We start from the raw sequence: 20,939 nt of genomic DNA, 5'->3' as shown, positions 1-20,939 counted from the left end.
GATAAATCTTAAACAAGTTTGCTACAACAAGCAGGGTAAGGAAAGGTTCAGCAAATTATCTTGTTCAGACTATAGGCCAGTGGCAGTGGGGATTGACGCCTTTAATTAAATACTACTGAACAGCCCAACTACATTCCAGCATAGTACCTTGGACTCCACTTACCACTGGGTTAACGTGCATAATGATTAATTTCTGGATGCCATAACCTTACTGTCCCAAAAGTAGAGGCTGCAGCAAAAGGGTGTGCATCCTGACAATACTGACAGTTCAGAGAGTCTCTTCAATGAAGGGGGGAGGGAAAGGCTGGTCATGATGAGACAACTACAATTCAATGTCCTTACTAAAATGTACTGGTCTTATTCCAGTGTTCATGTTTTTAGTTAAAATGTTCTTAATGTGCTGGTGGTACTGCAGAGTAAGAAGTCTTCATCTCAGATACAGGCTTTACTTTGGAACATGTAAATTATCTGACAATCAGTTAAACTGAGGTTGGGAATAAGCCTTATTTGGCTTTTGCGGGGGGCTTTTCCTTACCATTCAGTGGAACTCTTTAGATTCCCTTCAATTTTCACTTGAAATTAGTGCAAACCACTGACTGTTTTGATGAATAGGTTCATTTTTATTAATGTGTTCAAGCTGATGTTACTTCAGCAATGATTGTCATGAGATTTTTATGGGATGGGGAGTGGGCTTGTTGATTGTGCAGTCATTATGAACTGAGGGTTAGGGGCACAGTGGCCCCAGAGCAGTTTGCTAACACATTATGCTAGTTTTTTAGTCTGATATAGTATAGTGCTTTTTATAGTGCCTTCAATCTTCAAAGTTGTTAGACGCTTGGATATGTTAAAACCAAGTAATTATTGACTGTATTTGAACAGGTCATGAAAATGAAAGGTGCTGAAAATTATATTGATAAATCGTCATCTTTAAAAGTGATATGCAAAGCATACAGTCACAAATGAGATGAACTGAGGCGACAATATTTTACCTCAATGAACGGGGGAGGATGCGCTTCTCCACTCTGTCAAGAAGTGACTCTACTCTGGGAGTTATTGACAACTCGGTAGATATAAAAGCATTATACTGTTTGGAATACAGAATGACCTAGCAGACCAGCTGAGCAGTAATTTGAGTCACCATGAGTGGTCTCTTCGCCCACATCTGGCCAAATAAATTTTCCAGTGGACAGGTTCCCCAAGTGGACATTTTTGTGACAGTCCAACAGAAAGCATTAGCAGTTCTGTTCATTATGAGGTCACAACCCAAGTTGCATAAAACGACTTTTTACTGATATGGTCAGGCAGGCCTCTCTGTGCTTTTCCACCAATCCCATTCATTTGCAGGATGTTGCTAAAGATAAGACTGGACAAGGCCGGAGTCACATGGGCATGGGCCATCAGCACTCCACAATTCTCCACTATCCTGGCACTAAACCTGCAATTTCACTTCCACTAGACTCAGACGTAATCTCCCAGGACCACGGTTGCCTACTCCACCTGAGCCTACAGTCCCTTCACTTAATTGCATGGATGCTTCATGGGTAGATGCTAAAGAGCAGGCTTGCTTGAAAGATGTTCAAGAGGTCCTGCACAATATGAAAGCCTTCTGTGAGAGTTACTTACCTTGCTAAATGGAAATTTTTCTCCATTTGGTCTTGCCAATATGGGGTATCACCGACCAGTTAATCATTTCAACAAATTCTGGACTACGTATACCAGAAACACCAAGATTTTGCAGTTATACCATCAAAGTACATCTGACTGCTATTTCATTGTTCCATCCTAAAGTGGACAATCATTCTGTTTTCTCCAATGACATGGCCATAAGGTTTTTAAAGAGCTTAGTTAGTCAAATTATATCTTCAACTGCAAAAGCCCCTTTCCCCAGGAGATCTAAACTTAGTATTGTCAAGATTTATTGGTTCCCCATTTGAACTGCTAGCTGTCTGCTCGCTGCTGCATCTATCAATGAATGTGGCATTTTTTTAGTGCCCATTACCTCGGCCAGAAGAAGAGAGAGCTGCAGGCATTAATGTCGGGACTTCCTATATGATCTGTTTTAAGGACAAGGTTTATCTGCGCCTCATCCAAAGATCGTAACAAAGATGATTTCCTCTTCCATAATCGAGCCAGTTTATTTGCCTGTATTCTACCCAAAACCACATACAACCAGAGTGGAAGAGTGTTTGGATACCTTGGACGTCAGAGCCTTGGCTCAAGGCTCCAGGGACAATGCTAAAGTGGGACAAGTTATTCTCTAATCTTTATTGAAATAGATGTGATTCCACCTCCTGTGTTACAGGTTTGAGAGTTGCCAAGAGTGGAGTGCATGTGTGCAATCACTCAAATAAAAAACAGTTGCTAACTTGTTCCATAAGTTATTCTTTGAGGTGTTTTTGCACATGCCCATTCCACAACTCTCCCTCCTACCCATCTCATTGGCGTTACAACAGGAAAGAAAGGGGGAGATGGGGTAGGGATGGCTTTTCCCTTTAAACCTGCATGCAGTGTCAAACAGAAGTGGGGGAAGCTTGAGCTGCCTAACGGGTTCTACTGAAGGAAAACGTTTCCAGTGGCTGGGTACTCAGGGCACTGACACTGAGAGGAATGGACATGCAGCGTATCTCGAACAACGGTTATAGAACAGATTAGTGAAAGGGTTTTTTTAGTTTTTAGAAGATACTCAAAACACACAGACTCGGAAAGAATCTATTGGCTTATCGTGTAAGCCGTTCCACTGCATTCTTCACTAGTAAATTTCTGTAGGAAAAAATGAGCTAGCTGAAACATATATATGAAAGAGCACTCTGTTATAAAAATGTCTGCAGTTTGGACAGATCACTTTAAAGTCAAGTTTAGATCCAGATGGAGACTTTTTCAGGGCTTCAGAGGTGTTAGGATCCCTGTTTTTTATTCATGTTCATCTGATCTGTAAAATAATGCTTTTGACTCTATATAAATGAAAGTAGTAAGGTTCTTTGCCTAAGAAGTAAGCTGGGAATGGAAAAGTAGAAACTGTTCATCTGTGTGGCAGAGGGAAAGTAATTACAAGCTAGCTTAAAAGTTGGAAAGAGTAACAAATTGTGCGAAATTGGAAGGGAGAGATTAGGGACTCTAAGGCTGCCTTTACATGCCTGTTAGTCTTTACTTTGGTTAGAGCTGTGTTTCCAAGTGTACAGGAACTTCTCTTGGTGAGATTTCCCAAGTTGTCTTGTGCACAGGGATAACAGTTGTCTCGTATTTTTTAGGAACCTGATGTAGATGCTTTGCATACCTTAGCTGTTGTCATATTGAGTCAAAATAAGCATGTCAGTAGTTTTCAGCTGTTTGATTTGTATGCAGTAATACTGTGCATACCTTTTTATGGCTAAAGTAAAATGTAGGATAGATATAATTAAAGCTTATGAGAAAGTACCAAGGTTTTGTCTGAGCATAGGTAGCAACTGGTTCAACTACAGATCTTCATGACAAAGGGACAGTCTGACCTCAGACGGTTGTAAATTTTTTTTAGTAAAATTGTTGAAACTGACTTTTTTTTTTTAAAGCAAACTATGCAGTAACTTACACATGGCTCATTATCTCATCTCCATGGTTATATATAATCAGTTAATCTATCATAATTAAAATAACAGCAATAATAAAAAATCTATTTAGTGGGGAAAAAAACACCTAAAAATCCGCAATAATCATGATTAAAACCACAGTTCTTGAATATTTTATTTCAGCTCTCGAGGTAACATCACTATATGAAGTGTACTTTTATGCTAATGTGGCAAACATGAAATATGAGAGAATTCGTACTCTAGCTATTTTTTGGAAACGGGTGAAAGATTATTTAACCAGTGTTCAAGCAACATAGCTTGCTGGGTATTGGTACTGCCTGTGTGGTGCTTTTTCAGGTTTTTTTTTTCAGCAATATGTGGCTGCAAGCAAGAAGGTCAAAGCCATATTTCAAATGTATTACAATTCAGTTTATACATTTTAAGAAGTTCCTGCTATGTCAGTTTACGTAATTGTACTGAGCAAAATGGTTCATTTGCTTTCATTGCTAACAATAGGTAACACATTAATAAAATGAGACTACAATGCAAATCCCCGAGCACAGAAATTCAAAGGTAAGAGTCCTGTTGTTGAGGTACTATTTTGATCCCAAACTGTGAATTGACGTGGTTGTGTGGGCTTAAACCAATATGTAGTACAGAATTTCATCATTACCACTGCCTAGCTAAAGCTTTGGGGCTTAATTTAATTTAAATTGTACTTCATCCTTGAAATCAAATAACTTTCATCCCCCTCCCATTTCCCCCCCCCCTTGGAATTAAAGTAGAAAATTCCCACAAATCATTAGCAAAAATTAGTGGTAGTGACTTGCTAAACATGCTGAGTTATGACGATATTCTTTTGCTATCCTGGAGTATGCGCAAATGACCAAGCGAAGACCTGTTTGTTCCAAAGCTGTTTTTAATCAGATTATCTAACAGATTTATTAATTTAGTTAAATTAACTGAGGTGAGTAGGAAGTGATGAGGAAAGAGTGAAGTCACTATGTAAAAACATAAAAGGATGTATTTTTATTTAAACCACTAGTCTGTTTTTACTTGTGACGAACTGCTCTGTTCATAATAAAAAGTTCAGTCAGACTACTTTAATTAGCATTTGTGTGTTATTTGTGGCTTTACCCATATACTAGAACATAGTGGTGTCGTTAGAAATCAGGAATGCTAATTCCAGTGGCTATTGGAAGTTTACCTTGCAGGCCAGTTTGGTAGGGATTCCCCGGATGGAGGTATTGATTCCCAGGATGTACACATTCTCAGATACCAACAGAAAAAGTTTTATCATAAGGTACAGGCCATCTAAGCAAACCTACTTCAATTGCCATTGTGGAATAGAAAATGCAAGATTGAAGAATGATGTGTAAATACCTCAGAAGAAGATTTTAGTGTCAGTTGAGACATGGAGCCTGTTTATCCTACTCTGTGTAATTTTAGGTTGAATCCAGTATATTCTGACTTTGTATATAGTTTCCTTTTGTAATAAGGCCAGCAACATTCTCAATTCCACTTACTTCAGTTGAGCAAGTGTATCTGAGAGGAGAATTCGGCCCTGATTATATAGTATTCCTACACCTGTTTTTCATACCTCTCTTGAGTAGTTATGTAGTTTTCAGTGTTAGATATAATAATAAGCCTGTCCTTTATTTTCCAATAGCTCATGATTGACTTCAGTTTATATGAATTAGAACTGGAAAAGTTTAGTCTTGGAGTTCAGTACTTTATTTTCAGTATGCTACTGTATCACATGTAATATAGAGATTAAGGATCATTCTTTGCTCTGAGCATATGGACTAAGTTAAAGGTCTGCAGGCAGAATAAAAACATTTGAATTTCCTTTTAGAAAGAATACCATTCACTTGAGTCAGCTGTGATGGAGGTCTTGCTAGGATATTTAACACATCAATGAAATCAGGGAGACGGGGTTATTCTTTCACACATGGGCCTCCCTAGGAGGAAGATAGCAGTCACTCAAATGTGAGGGTGGAGATCTGTTACTAGAGTTTCAGCAGATGGATGGCGTCAAGGGCTTGTCTAAACACACCAGTTTGTCTTAAATTAGTTTCAAAATGTATTTGAATTGGTATAACCTTGTTAACCTTGTGTATGGACACCTATATCTGTTTAAACCTGCCGTATCAGTTTATCTTGATTTACAGGCATAATCTGATAAGAATGTCCACACAAAGGTTTTAACAGTCTGTTTAAAACAATACCTTTAAACCAGTGCTGTGTGTGTATAGACCAGGCGTAAGCAAGAGCATACTGTGAACTTCGTTATATTGCGAATCATCAGCCTGATCAACTTCATTGTTTAAAATGGATGAAGTTGGCGACCAGGGCAGTTGTGTAACTTGTCAGTGTAATATCAAAACAAAGTAATATCTAATGTGTTAGTTTTATTCTGTAACCTTGAATTCCTCAGTTTTCCATCTATTTGTCATTCAGTCTCTAAATATTTGTAGTTTACAAGTACAAAAAGTATATATCTCTAGAGTATTTACATAAGGACATCCTGTAGACACAAACTTTCAGTAAGACATTCGTTTTCTTCTTACTACCAAATATAAAGTTTGTCTACCTAATCTCTTAGGCTGTTTAGCAGTGTGCATTTCTCATCCTGTCATAAATTACTAATTTACTTAAAGCTAATCTACCAGATGTTAACTTTGAATATTGAGATTACTTTCTCAAAAGATTAATACAGAAAATGCTATTTTTTGCTGGAGTGATGCGTGTGCTATTTAATAGAATAGGTTAGAGAACAGGAAACTTAGTGCTTTGTTTCTTATTACTGAGAAGTAATGTGGCTATGGAAATATAAGGATAGTTGTATTTGGAGGTATTGCTTATTGCAGTTTGTATTGGTGTTTGTATTGAAAAATGCAAAGAAAAAACTTGTCTGAATATAGACCTCACTATGCATTTTTCTGAGTTTAGATGAAATTGAGTCTTAATATTAAGAAAATGCTGAATATATTTTTAAGAAACTTTTTAAAACTGAAGATATTTATTATATAATGTGTATACTGGAACAAAATTGGATTGAAAGTGACTGACAATGTGACTGACTTCAGACATTAACACCCTTCATTTTTTTTATACTGTGAGCACAAATGGACAGTAGGTTTCATTATGTAAACTATGAATCCAAATGTGTTGTGTACATCTCAATGTACAGGGGAGAAATTGATTTTTTTTTCTTGTTTGTTTAAACAATGGATTTAAGAGAAGTCAATATTGATGTGATAATTGTTTGCTTGCTAGCAGATTAAGGGGAAAGTAAAGGTGGAAAGAGTCCAGAATATTTATTATGACTACAGAAATGAAAATTACAAGCCAAGTAAAATCCTTTTTATATATGCTTATTTCAGGTTTGTCTCACTAATTTGATTATTCTTCAAAGTCACTCTGTTTAGGCCTATTTGACACTTTCTACCCTTAACAGTTAGTCCTACCTCCCTTATGCACTCGAAGACTTTTTGTAGATGCTCCAGGTGTTCTGTCCATGAATCAGAAAAGATGGCCACGTCAATGCAGATTCTCCAAATCCCGCTAGGAGACTATCTACACGTTTTTGGAAGCTGGAGGGTGCATTTCGCAGCCTGAAAGGGAGCACATACAAATTCATACCCCCTACATGGGTGATGAAGGCTGACCTTTCCTTGGTGGATTCATCTAGCAGTACTTGCCAGTACCCCTTTGTTAAGTCTAAGGTAGATATGAACTGAGCCTATCCCAGTTTCTCCAATAGCTCATATGTGCGTGGCATTGGATAGTTGTCTGGGCAAGTTACAGCATTTAGCTTACGGTAGGCCACGCAAAAGCATATCTCCCCATCTGGTTTGGGAGCTAGAACCACTGCCCATGCATTGTTAGAGGGGCGGATTACCCCCATCTGTAGCATGTCCTGGATCTCCAGTTATATAGCAGTTTTGGCTTGAGGAGACACCCAGTAAAGTTGGGCTTTAATTGGGTGAGCATTACCTGTGTCAATGGAGTGGTATACCCGTTTGGTCCGTCCTGGGGTGGCTGAGAACATTGGTGCAAAGCTAGTGCACAGCTCCTGGATCTGCTGTCGCTGCATATGTCCAAGTGTCATGGAGAGGTTCACCTCTTCCACGCCACCCTCACTTTTTCCTTCGTAGTAGACACCTTCAGACCACTCAGCGTCATCTCCTCCCTGGACTGTAAACTGACAAACCTTTAATTCTCTGGAATAAAAGGGCTTTAGAGAATTAACAGGAATAAACCTCCCTCTTAGCATAGGGAAAATTCACAAGCTAAAACAAAAGATAAGCTAACGCATTTCCTTGGTATTACTTACAATTTTTGTAATCTTGGATACTTATTTCAGGCAGGGTTTAAGGAGATGGTTTTTCCTGCCTGGTCCCTCTCTGTCCCGGAGAGAATCAAAGAGAGCACAAAACAAAAACTCCCCCCACAGATTTGAAAGTATCTTCTTCCCTTATTGGTCCGGTTATTTGAGCTTCTTAACCCCTTACAGGTAGAGGAGGGATTTTATGCTACTCTATATGACACTCCCTCTTTCTTGATTTGAGGTAAAGATCTGGGATGGCCCTTACTAATGACATCTGAGGCAGGATCTATGCAGTGTTGTAGGCATGTCGGTCCCAGAGTATTAGAATGGAGCATGGTATGCATCCATGTCACAGAACAAATTAGGAAGGATGGTTTAGTGGTTAAGGCATCAGACTGGGGCTAGGGAGATTGGAGATAATACCCTGGCACAGGCGTCCTATGTGAATCTAGGGCAATTCTCTTAATCTTTGTTCCTCAGCTTCGTATTTACAACATGGTAATGCCATGTTGTCTTGCATATTTAGATTGTAAGCTCTTGAGAGCAGGGCCATCTCTTGCTATGCTTGTATAGTGCCTAGAACATTGAGTCCTTGATTTCAGTAAGTCTCTACGAGAGGAGAGGAGGATAATATTCTGTAACACAATCTCCATCCAAGATTTCAGTAAGGATAATTGTCTCTGTAGCTTGAGAAGGATGAACGTCAATCTGTGTTGCACACGTGAATTCAAGTTAATGTGTTATGAAGCACATATGTTATGAGGGAAATGGGTTCTTTGACAGCATCTCCAACTTCTGTCACTATTCCCTTCCTATGTGATTCTGGAGCTGGGTAGGTTCCTCTGCTGATAGGGGAGCTTTTGGTTCCTTGCTAGTAGTGCTTCCTGAGAACAGATCAAAAACCCAAAGCTTGACCACCTCTCAGAGAATGTGGACCTGGGAACATTCAGGAAGATTAAGACAGATCACCTGAAGGTGCAAAGTCAGTACAAATCTTTAATTGATTTGCCTTAACTTCTGTGTGTCCATGTAGACAAGCCTTTAGATGACTGGCTTCATGTGCATCCACTCCCTTGGTGTTTAGGAGTGGCAGCAGCACCTGTGTCCATCTCATTGTTTGAATGTACAGTAAGGCACTTTTGTAATGAGGAAGAGTCATACAATAGAAATAAGACCTAAATGAAACTGATATTGCAAACTTCATTAAACAAAACCCAGGTTGATTTTATTTTAAGAGCTTTCTAGTGTTGGGAGGGTGATTCTATATGCAAAACAGGAAGCATAAATGTTGCACTACTGATTAATTTAGATGACTAAAATAAGTTGCCAGGTAAAGGTAATTATTATTTTTGTTCAATTGGACTATGCAGTTGTTGATTTAAAAAAATACTTTATTAATATGGCACTTGTCATACTGTAATACAAATAATAGCGTTGGAGTGAAAATTAATTTTGGGCCTAATAGCTGTGGATCACTAGTGGTGTATTAGTTATTGCAGCACTTGTAAAAACTGTCATGTTTAAAAAAAATCAACAAGGCTGACGTTTTATGTCCTGATAACTTTTTCTTCCACTTAAATATTAGAGGTTGAATTATAAATCTGTGCTCCTGATTTCCAAAGAGATCATTTATATTTCTAGTGGGATTAAATGTAGTTGGAGTGTTAAATATAAGTAAATCTGTTCAATTTAGATATAGTTGAACTGCTATAGTTACATATAGTAATCCTTGCGCATTTTTGTGGACTTTTTATTACAAGTGTTGGTGTCCATCTTACTTTTGAATTTCATATCAAACTAAGCCAACAGCATACCTATACTTTTAAGTAACTATGCTGGAAATTGCAAGTAAAATAAATGGAAAATGAAGAGATTACTAACTTGATTAGTTTATAATGCTTTATCAAAGAAAAGATGGCTCTTCCTTCAGTTACTTCTGTGTTTTACGGAGGAGTGGGAACAAAATCCATAGTTAAGGCTGAGCAGGTAAGATTAGGTTTGTGAACTTTAAGAGTGGCCATGATTTCTGTCTTACGTTATTTTATTAGTATAGTTACATCAGAAACTTCTGAATACCATTATGTACTGAACTGAAATAATTCTTGTAATACATTTATCTGTCTCATGCTCTATGTAAGGAATATTGTTTCCATATTGGTAATATTTTTAAAGGATTAGCAAGGTGTTTTTACTACCCACAGTCTGTATTCGGTCTATATTTCAGTTTACTATCTTTTTGTTTACTTTATAGACACTTCAGCCTTCGAATGAAGAGAGATACGTCCCTCTTTAGTGATGACTTCAAAGTAGAAATATCAAATAAAGTAGTTGATTATGATACCTCCCATATTTATACTGGACACATATATGGTAAGTACAACAACAATTTCACATTGATTAAAAAGTGCAATGATAAGCAAATACTATTTGATTTTAATGATGCTTTGATTTATGAAGTGGAAAATACTTGATCAAATTGCTCAGATATTAATTAAAAATGTCCTTAATTGAAAAAATACTAAAATATGATGCATGGACGTTGATTAATCTTTTCCTAACTTAGTTTTGGTGGACTTACTGCAAAATACTTTCATAACTTTTTTGAAGTCAAAGTATGAATGTCCTTCATTTTAAGCACCTTCTCAAGAATGTGGGTTCTGTACTTCTGAATATAGTCTTTCTTTCCTTCCTTTCTTCCCTCCTTCCTTTCAAACAGATGGTGACTTCAGTCTGTGTATTTTCACTTAAAGATGAACTAAACCAGATGGCTGAACAATTGATTTGACCATTCCCTATTCAGTTATACTGCTGAGTGGCCCAACTACAATATCAGGCAACATGGTACCTGAGGGATTCTGACAAGCAATGTGGTGAACTTAGACACCCATATCCCAAAAGAAGGCCCCTGTAAAAATTGTATGTAATCTGGGGCTTAGCCCTTGGAACAAGCTGAACGTGGAAGCTAGTCCTGACCTTCCCCGTAATGCTTGCTGGAAAAACTTGAAATTTTCTGTTAAGTTTCTACAAGGATTGTGAAATGGCTACAGGTGATTGAGTATGAAATATTGAATTTGATGCCTATTCAAATTTACTTCCAGTTATGAGTTCACGTACCTCGAGCTATAAAACTTTATGCTCGTATTGAATGAATGGTGAAGGGAATCCAGAGAGTCTTCACCAGCGTAGAATCAATAACTCGGTCATTGGCTATAAATGCATGCATTCCAGAATATTTATAACTGGAGATGTAAACTCTAGGGGGTGGGGAAGAGTGCTCTCCACTACTGGTGATTCATACATTGTTAATGTGAATCAAAATCTCTTGTGTATCTCTATAAGAGAGCACCATCTAACAAGTGATATACTTATGGTATCTTGCCCCATCTTGCACCCCTCCTTGCTCCAAAATAAAATGTTGGAAGACATGTAGGGATACATAGTTGGTTTCCTTAAGTGTGTTCTGGGCTCAAATTTGGGAGTGGGGGTAAATTTGCAGTCATTTTTGTCATGGTTTTCTTGGGATACAGCCCCTACAAAATGTCGTACTTTTACATCTCAGAGAGCTTGAATGCTTGTGTATAGCCAGACTGTTGGAATCTGGGGTAAGATATGTAGTGGAAATCTGGGTTTCTTTGGTTAAAGGGTTCATGAGAGAGCCCCTCCCACAAATGACCAATTTTTAATTTGCTACGTGCTCTAAAATCAGGTACACAATGAAGCTAGGGTTGGGAGCTGAGAGTAAGCAGGCAAATCTTATACCATTGACAGGTACGTAGTTCTCAGAGTTTGTAGGGGTGGAGTGTAAGGTCAGGGAAACTGTAAGAAGAGGCTCATCTTAAGGCAAAAGATCAGCTTGAGCTCTTCGAGGAAATGCTTAGTGAATGAGGCCCTGGCAATTGAGCCACTTACCTCAACTCAGCTGGTTGCTTGGGGAGGTTGGTGCTCATCTGCAGTCCCAGTGACCATGAGTTCAGATCCTCTCCTCATCTGACTCTTGTGATTGAATTTTAAGCATGTGGAGTCCACATACAGACTCATCTGGGTTCATCTTATGTCTGGAATCAAAGCCATTCTCAATGCAAATAATCTGCTGGGTCCGAAAGGGATAGCCAGACTGAAACTCTACTCACCAGTCCTGCTGGTTTCTCCAGCTGCTAATTGTGGACATGTGAGAAGTGCTAGCAAAGTCTCCCTACAGCACTCCTTTGGTCTCATAATTGCCCCTCAATCGTGCCCTATATAATTTTTTGAAAACTGGAAGTTCACATGGAAAGATACTTGTAGGATATACATGCTCCTGCATTGCCTTGTTCCTCATTCTATTCTAGAACATAAGATTAACTTCCCCAATTTAAACATTGGCAAATGAGCAAATGCAAAGTTGAAATGACTTTCCCATATGAGCTTAACCCTTTTTTTTCTTCTTCTTGATGTCTGAACAGAGGAGTCTTCGTCATCCCTTAGCCTCTTCCAACCAGTAGCAAGTATTCAGGTCACTGACGCTTTACAGCAGGGGTAGGCAACCTATGGCATGCGTGCTGAAGGTGGCACGTGAGCTGATTTTCAGTGGCACTCATGCTGCCTGGGTCCTGGCCACTGGTCCAGGGGGCTCTGTATTTTAATTTAATTTTAAAAGAAGCTTCTTAAACATTTTAAAAACCTTTTTTACTTTACATACAACAATAGTTTAGTTAAATATTACAGACTTATAGAAAGAGACCTTCTAAAAATGTTAATGTATTACTGGCACGTGAAACCTTAAATTAGAGTGAATAAATGAAGACTCGGCACACCATGTCTGAAAGGTTGCCAACCCCTGTTTTACAGAATACAGTGAAGGTCCACTGAAGAGCCTGAATAGGAGTGCTGATTTGGAGCTGTACAGGGCTTGCTTAGAGAATGGGGGTTATGATACTGTGATAATCCCAGTTCCTGTAGCGATCCCTGTGGGGGATCACTTAGTTTTGTGGGAAAGTATTGCTTTAACACTTTCCTGCGTTTTGTTTTTTAACACTTGGGGCTGGTCTACACTAGGGGAGGGTGTCGATGTAAGATACGCAACTTCAGCTACAGGAATACCGTAGATGAAGTCGAAGTATCTTATTCCAACTTACCTCCCGTCCTCATGACGCGGGATCGACATCCGCGGCTCCCCCATCAACTCCACTACCGCCGCTCGCTCTGGTGGAGTTCCGGAGTCGACGGGGAGCGCATTCAGGGATCGATATATCGCATCTAGATTAGACGTGATATATTGATCCCCGATAAATCGATCGCTACCCGCCGATATGGGGGGTAGTCTGGACGTACCCTTGTTTTGTTCTTGTAACATTAACCTTTTGAAGTACATGTAAGAGGACCCTAATTCGGCATTTCTTGGTTTGCCAATGTTTGGAAAATCATGAGTACAGGGCAGTGCTGAGTACCTATTACTTTATCTGTATGTTAACTAACTGTTTTGCATGTGAATAAAAATATATCTGAGGTGGTCATGGGAATTTTAGTTTTACAGCTTTGTGCTTCAGAATTTCCTTTCCGAATTCATGTTTCAGGTGTATTCTCGTAAGTAAGCTTAATTCACACACTGTTTCCTGGTATTGATTTCAGAATGTATCCTGGAAACGTTTTGTATATAAACTGTAAGAATGTTTTGAGATGGATGTAAATGTTGTTTTTTTCAAAACACACTTGCTGCTTTGTTTAATAGGCGAGCAGGGAAGCTTTAGCCATGGATCTGTTATTGATGGAAGATTTGAAGGATTTATCCAGACTCACAGTGGCACCTTTTACGTTGAGCCAGCAGAGAGATATATTAAGGACAGAACTCTACCATTTCACTCTGTCATTTATCATGAAGATGATATCAGTAAGTACTCCCACTCTGTGCTGTAGACAAAGAGAAAACGTTTTCATTAAATGTAAAACTGCGTAAGTTTCAAACTGAGGGGTCTATGGAGACAAATATTCCAAGATTCTCATTATCATACAACAGTACGAGTCATGATGTCCTGAAGTGATCCATGTGCAGTTATGGTATGAAAGGAGTCTAGCGCAGGCACAAAGCTTACCCCACTTCAAACTTTTGTTGGTTTTTTTGTTTTGTTTTTTTTATTCGCTACTTGGCCTCTTGGACTAGGCCTCTAGCTGCCGGACTGGTGTATTAGTGGAGATCTTTCCTGCAAAGTTAACATAAAGTCTTCCCTTGAGCTTGTTAAAATGTCACATATTGGCCATTATGCTTTCTTGTGAAGTTCTTTGGTATCCAAAAGGAGGGATGAGTAATCTTAATTCACATTAAAGTGCTCCCAGCTTCATATAATTATGTAAGAAAGATACCCAATTTAGCCATGTGGAAAGCAACAGCTTTCCCTGCACATATGGGTCCCAGACTCCTTCAGACTGGTACTTTAAAAGGTGCAGTAACAGCCAGCATCTGGCATTCTGGGGCACAGTTCTGAGGGGAATTTTCAGTTGATGAGGAAGTGCAGAAAATGCTAGCTACAAAGGTCGTAGGTTGTAACGCTAGATGGGACCATTGTAATTATCTAGTCAGACTTCCTGTATAACACGGGCCCTAAGACTTCTGTACATTTTTAATTAATTCCTGTTCAAACCAGAGAATATCTTCTAGAAAACCATCCGATTTTGATTTAAAAATTGCCAAAAATGCCGAATTCACTTCGACCTTTGGTAAGTTGTTCCAGTGGTTAATTTCCCTGTTGTAAATGTACATCTTATTTCCAGTCTGAATTTGTCCAGCTTCAACTTCCAGCCTTTGTATCATGCTGTACTCTTATCTGCTACATTAAAGAGCCTATTATCAAAGTTTCATTTCCCACATAAATACTTACAGACTGATCAAGTCACCCCTTATCCTTCTCTTGTTAAACGAAATAGATTGAGCTCCTTGAGTTCTATTGCTATAAGGTAAGACATCGTTTTTTAATACTTTAATCATTCTCATGGCTCCTTTCTGAACCCTCTTCAATTTATCAACATCCTTCTTGAACTGTGGACTCCAGAACTGGACAGAGCATTCCAGTAGTGATTGCACCAACACAATAGAGGTAATATAAGCTCCCCCACTCCTACTTGAGATTTCCCGGTTCATATATCCAAAGATCACGTTAGTGGCAGCCCTTTTGGACACACATGCTACACTGAGAGCTGGTGTTCAGCTGATTATCTGCCGCTATGCACATACCTTTTTCTCAGTCACGGCTTTCCAGGATAGTGTCCCCCATTCTGCAAGTATGGACTATATTCTTTGATCTAAATGTGTAACGTTACATTTGGCCATATGAAATATGTTCAGCCTTACCAAGTGATCCATATTGCTTTGTAGCAGTGACCTGTCTCCTTTATCACTCCCTGAGCATTTGCATCATCTACTTGTGCACATTAATAATAAGTAGTTATAGGGCCAGGACATCACTGAGACCCAACTAGAAACATCCCTACTTGATGACTCTACCCTATTCACAATTAAATTTTGGGTTTGTCTACACTGTAGCTGTCTATACTGCGGCTGGAGCTCAAGCTAGCACATTAAAAATAACAGTGTGGGCATTGTAGCTTGGGCTCTCAAGCTTTAGTTTTTATGTCAGATACTGACTCCCTATTTGCTTTGACCAAATTTATAATCTTGTCAAAAATATATGAAGTTTTAAAAGATCTATTTTCCACTGTCCTGTGTCAGTTGCTTCATTATTTTGACAGGGATCAGTGTCAGGCTGATAAACCTATAATTACCAGGGTCATACTGTTAATCTTTTAAAAATATTGGTACATCAGCTTTCTTCCAGTCTTCTGGAACTTCCCCAGTGTTCCAAGAGTTATTGAAAATAGCTCCTCAGCCAGCTATGTGACAGCTCCTGTTTACATGTTGTCCTGAGCTGCTGATTTTAAAATATTTGACTTTAGAGCAGTGGTCGATCACGATCGACTGGTCGATCCTAGAGGATCTTCTAGTTGATCATGATCTCTGGCAGCAGCACAGTGTGGCTGCCACTTAAGGCAGACTCCCTGGCTACCCCAGCCCCATACCGCTCCCAGAAGCGGCCACTGCAGTCCTGGGGATGGGGGGGAGAGGGTGGCAGAGCAGGGATCTCCCTCTGTGCCCTGCTCCTGCCTGCAAGCACCACTCCCACAGCTCCCATTGGCCGGGTGAGCTGCGGGGGCGGTGCTTGCAGAGAGGGGCAGCGCACGGAGCCACATGCCCCCCGCCGCAGGGGCGCAGAGGCCCCTTCTGGGAGCGGTGTCAGCCCAGGATAGGCAGGGAGCCTGCCTTAGCCTCACTGCACCTGCTGCCCAGCGGGAGGCCGCACTCCAACCCGGATCCCTGAGCTCCCTCCTGGAGCCAGCACCCCAAGCCCCAACATCCCAAACCCACTCCTGCACTCCAGCCCTGAGCCGCCTCCTGGAGCCAGCACCCCATACCCCCTTCTGCACCCCAAGCCCCAGCCCTCAGCCAGAGCCAGCACCCCATACCCCCTCCTGCACTCAAACTCCCTCCCAGAGCCTGCACCCCTCCCTCCTGCACCCCAACACTGCCACAGCCTGGAGCCCCTCCTGCACACACACTCCCTCCTAGAGCTTGCACCCCTCACCTCCTGCCCCCCAACCCCCTGCCCCAGGCTCAGGCCAGAGCCCCCTCTCACACTGTGAACCCCTTGGCCCCAGCCCAGAGCCTGCACCCCCTCCCGGACCCCAACCCCCTGCCCCAGCCCAGTGAAAGTGAGGGGGGAGGGGAGGGGGGGGCTCAGGGAAGGGGCGGAGTAGATTCTGGGTTGCCTTTGGATTCAAAAAAAGATCTTGGGCGTAAAAAGGTTCGAGACCACTGCTCTAGAGGCTGCTGTTTTAACGTCGTCCTGAGTTTCTGTTAGAATGGAAAGAGTTTCTTCATCATTATCTGTTTAATTTTGCTTTGATTTTTGTATTGATATCCTCTTAGGATAACTTCAGGGCTTCTGTACATTGTAATATTTTAAGAATTAATGTATAATGTTTACTAAGACACCTCAAAACGATTCAGCGAGACACCTTCCAAAGCATACTATCTTAGATATGTAATCTTGTTTGTGATTGTAGTTTAACAAAACAGGGTCTGTAGAAGTTTTTAAAATGAAAACAAGAGCACACAAATCTTAGTTCTTGTTGCTGTATAATCCAGAATTGCTTCTAACTCTCATGAAATAGATGCAGATTGACGCAGCAGTTCGTACTGGAGAAGCAACAAAAAAGAGCCCCTCAGTGCTAATTCAGCAAGTTGGGGGGCTGGGGGAGAAGAATCTTTTTGCTTTAAGATGGAATATTTTTGGTCAGCCGTGTTTGAGCTTTTAAAAACAATATACTTTTAGAGCCTTTTCAGGAACCATAATGCAACATATGATTAGCATCTCAATGAAGTCTTATTCAGTAGTCAAACAAAAGGGGTTTTTTTTGTAAATGGGGATTATATTGTCATCTTTATAAGAAGGCTTTTGTCAGTTACAGTGGATGTGGTGACCAGTGGAAGGCAGCCTTCTTGTCATGCCTTTGAACACAAAATGAATGATTTCAGATTCCTGAGCCACTCCCAGTCAAACTGTTTTATAACTCAGTGCCAATAGGATGCAAATTAGTTGCATTCATTGGTGGATTAGTTTGGGGAACCAGTTCTTCTACACACTAAGGCTTTCAAAGGAACTCTTTATTTAAATACGTGAACTATAGAATATGTTCTTGAGTCACACTATTAAATCCAAAATGACTTGCATGTTTACTCAGATTAGTTGTGGCAGGGAAAGCCTGCTCATAAATCTTTTACAGTGGGTCATAAAGGAAGTGGAAATTTTGGTGGCCTCTTCAAAGCCTTGGAGAAGTTGTGTGTTAACTTTTAATTTTATTTTATTTTTTTAAAATCCTGTACCTGGTTTGTTGAGTCCATATTTTGGTACGGTTGGATTATTCACCAGGAATAAATTTACCCAAATTTACAAATTGTGTTTTTAATTACAACTTACATTTCTGTGCCCACTACTTATGGTCACCATCTTGTAGATAAAAATATTTTTGAAGTTGTTATGGGAACCTAGTGTGAGTGGTTGATAGTTCAGAAAAAAAACCTCCTCCTTTAATACAGGTTTAACTTATAAATAGAAGTTTTTAAATGGTTTAAGTTTTTCTTAAATCACTTCAAGTGAGGAACCATGTGTCTAAATCCAGCATACTTTTAATTATTTAACCAGACATTGCTTAGTTCATAGCACTGTTTACTAACAAATAGGGAAAGGGGGGGGGCGGGGAAGTGACCTGGTTTCTTGCTCTCCAGACTGATATTACACTTGGTATTCTGACAGAGTAAAAATAGATTTCTCACTTAAAACATCCCTGGTTACTAATGTCATTAACACTTCATAGCTATTCTGCCTCCTAGTTGCATGTAAAGTGCTATGGCCCTCACTAAATATTGAGGAGAGTAGGGATTTTAAAGGGATTATATATAAGGATGTGTAAAAAGTTCCCTAGTGTGGCCTCTGTTTCAAATATCTAACACTTGTAGGAGAATAGGGAAAATAGTTTACAATTGTTCAACGTATTACCTTGCAACTCTATGGCCAGAAGATCATCCTATTTACATCCAGTGCAGGTTCAGTGTAGAGGTCCAGATGCCCTTCTTGGCTTTACTGGAAAGTTGTGGTCTGGAAGAGGTGGCTGAACTTGCCTTTTGGTGAAGGCACATGCTCCTCTGCTGGTCAGCTCTGCAAACACTGGAGCTAGGATCAAGGACTATTTCAGGACAACTGGAGAACCAGAAGGGAGCTATGCTTCACACAGGAGTTTAAAAGTACCAGAGAAGCACTGCCTAAGCCATTGTGATTCAAGGAAGCATCATTGCTTTAGCACTCACCATCACAGGCTGTTCTGGCACCTCCTCCTCATCCCCCAAGATCAGAGTAATGCCCGCACTGAAATGAATGGGCAGTTCTTGCTGCCCCGCTCCTTGCATAGCAAAAGTGTAGTGCCACTGATTTTTTTTTAAAGTGGATATGGGTTCTGTTTGAGACCATATTACTCTGAATACTAGCATAGCCACACATTCTAATAATTTTTTGTTTTGGAATGTACATATGTCTATCAAAAGAATACTAATTAATCCAAACTCGTTTGATGTCAGTATTCCAGTTGAACAATTAACAGCCAGCAGAAAAAGGTCCTAGAAAAGTTCTAGTCTCATCTCAGCAAATTTTCTCTAAAAAGTTACCATCATGGGAAAGATCTTCATTTTGAGTAGCATTTGCTATAGTAAAGACAGCTTGAAAAATTCCTGACTGCAAATGTGGTGTCAGCTGTACCGGAATCTCAAGCCCCCTCCTTTGGTAGAGATGGTAGGCACCATCAGCTAGTTAGTGTCTCGATACACTGATAATATGGCTTTGGTATGTCTGTTATATTTTGATATCACTTAAACCTCTTTAAGGTTGGTACTGCACAAAGGGTCTCTTGTCCCCTAAAGCTTTTTGGAACATGGGACTTCAAAACCCCATATTCAGATATGAGAAACCCTAGAAAAATACTGATATAAGGGGTCTCTACATCTCTGAAAAGAATGCTACGGTTATAAGAAAAAACAAACCACAAACTTATAAGTCCATTTGAGATACCAACATCTTGTATCATTCTTTTGGAAGTGAGAACTATTTGCCTAAACTGCAGGAAACAGACTCTAGGAAATCCCTTAGCACATTCTTAGCTTCTTAAACTGCGATCTTGTTTCCTGGAAAGGCAGGTCATTGTTGACAGATCCCACCAAACACTATTTTTGTTATCAGTGCTGCTGAACAGGCCACATTGAAGGTCCTGTTGGACTGTATGAACAAGAGTCCTGATTTGGATTTGTGGTGGCCAATGAGTGGCTTTCGGTTCAGGAAGGGGTTCCTATTGCCACCCCTGCACAGTGGCAATAAGATTGTGTGGTGGTTGTGTATGTGAAATCTGCTGGTACACATGTACTGTTGGTCATCACTTTCTATTGGTCATCACCCTTTAGCTCAATAGAAATTCAAGTCCGAGGTTTATCTTGGAGCCAGGCAACTTAGTCCAATAAAATTCTCCTAAACTAGCATTAATTTTTGAAAAAATCCTGGTTAAGTCAGCAATTTTAAAAATATTTGGTTTATTGCATGCCATGGCTTAAGTCTCAGCCCCTCCTCTCTAAAATATATTAAAAAATACAGAACATAAGAGCACTTATGAGGAAGCTGACATGCCTAATTGAGGTAAAAAAGGTCTTGTGATGACATTGTCACTAGTTTACAGAAAGTTACCAAAATCCAGTAAAAAATAGCTTAAAAGACTCTGGCAACGGTCAGCCACTGAACATTCATTTATCAGTAAAAGTAAAAAATAAGTTGGAGAACTTATGACTAGTGTTGTCATTTGTCTTGCAAACAAGACAGTTTCCAGTAATCTTTATATTTAGGGACTGGACCACAAATCAAATAGCTTATCTTTGAAAGTTTTCATTTTGATAAAGAAAAATTGTTTTAAAATCTCTCAACAACATGAAACACGTTATATAAAAACTATTTCTTAAAAGTCTGTGTGCTACATACACTATTTCTCTCAGGTAAGGAAAGCTTGTTAGCCATATTCTTTAAAGTCATAGACAATGGATTAACAGAAAAATTGTATGTATTGTAAAATATTCTTGGTTTGGGTCTATAGCAGTAGTATTATTACGTGGCTTTGTAAATTTCTGTGTGTTCTAGTGTTAACTTTTTTTTAGGGTTTAAGTACTCACCTCAAATCCTAAGATTGAACAGAAAAAACCTAGTATTTCATTTTCTGTCTTTTTTTTCTTTGCCTACTAACTTTTGTATTTAAGGACCTTTAAAAGAAACATACCTTACGATAACCTTTGCCGATATTAGATTTGCAACAAAAACCAACTTGTGACCTTCATTACATCATGTGACTAAAGCTGATTATGAACATAATTGGATTTAAGGCACAGCCTGTTTAAAGTTTCCCTGTAAATTCAATTCCCCTCTTTCACGAATATGCAACTGGCAGTGTTAAAC

At 39.6% G+C, this 20,939-nt stretch overlaps 1 protein-coding gene across 2 annotated transcripts in view; it reads left to right on the top strand.

Moving 5' to 3' along the window:
* Positions 1-20,939, top strand: part of ADAM10 (ADAM metallopeptidase domain 10) — a 116,494-nt gene that overhangs the window by 51,610 nt on the left and 43,945 nt on the right. For both annotated transcript variants that reach the window (XM_039492255.1, XM_039492256.1), the window contains 2 exons: positions 10,127-10,245; positions 13,583-13,741. In XM_039492255.1, the coding sequence (XP_039348189.1) occupies positions 10,127-10,245; positions 13,583-13,741 (278 nt within the window). The remainder of the gene's footprint in view (positions 1-10,126; positions 10,246-13,582; positions 13,742-20,939) is intronic.

Source organism: Mauremys reevesii, linkage group 10 (assembly GCF_016161935.1).
Source record: "Mauremys reevesii isolate NIE-2019 linkage group 10, ASM1616193v1, whole genome shotgun sequence".
In the NCBI taxonomy this organism is placed as follows: Eukaryota; Metazoa; Chordata; order Testudines; family Geoemydidae; genus Mauremys; species Mauremys reevesii.
The sequence above is the reverse complement of the archived record's forward strand: the minus strand, read 5'-3'. Positions and strand labels throughout refer to the sequence as shown.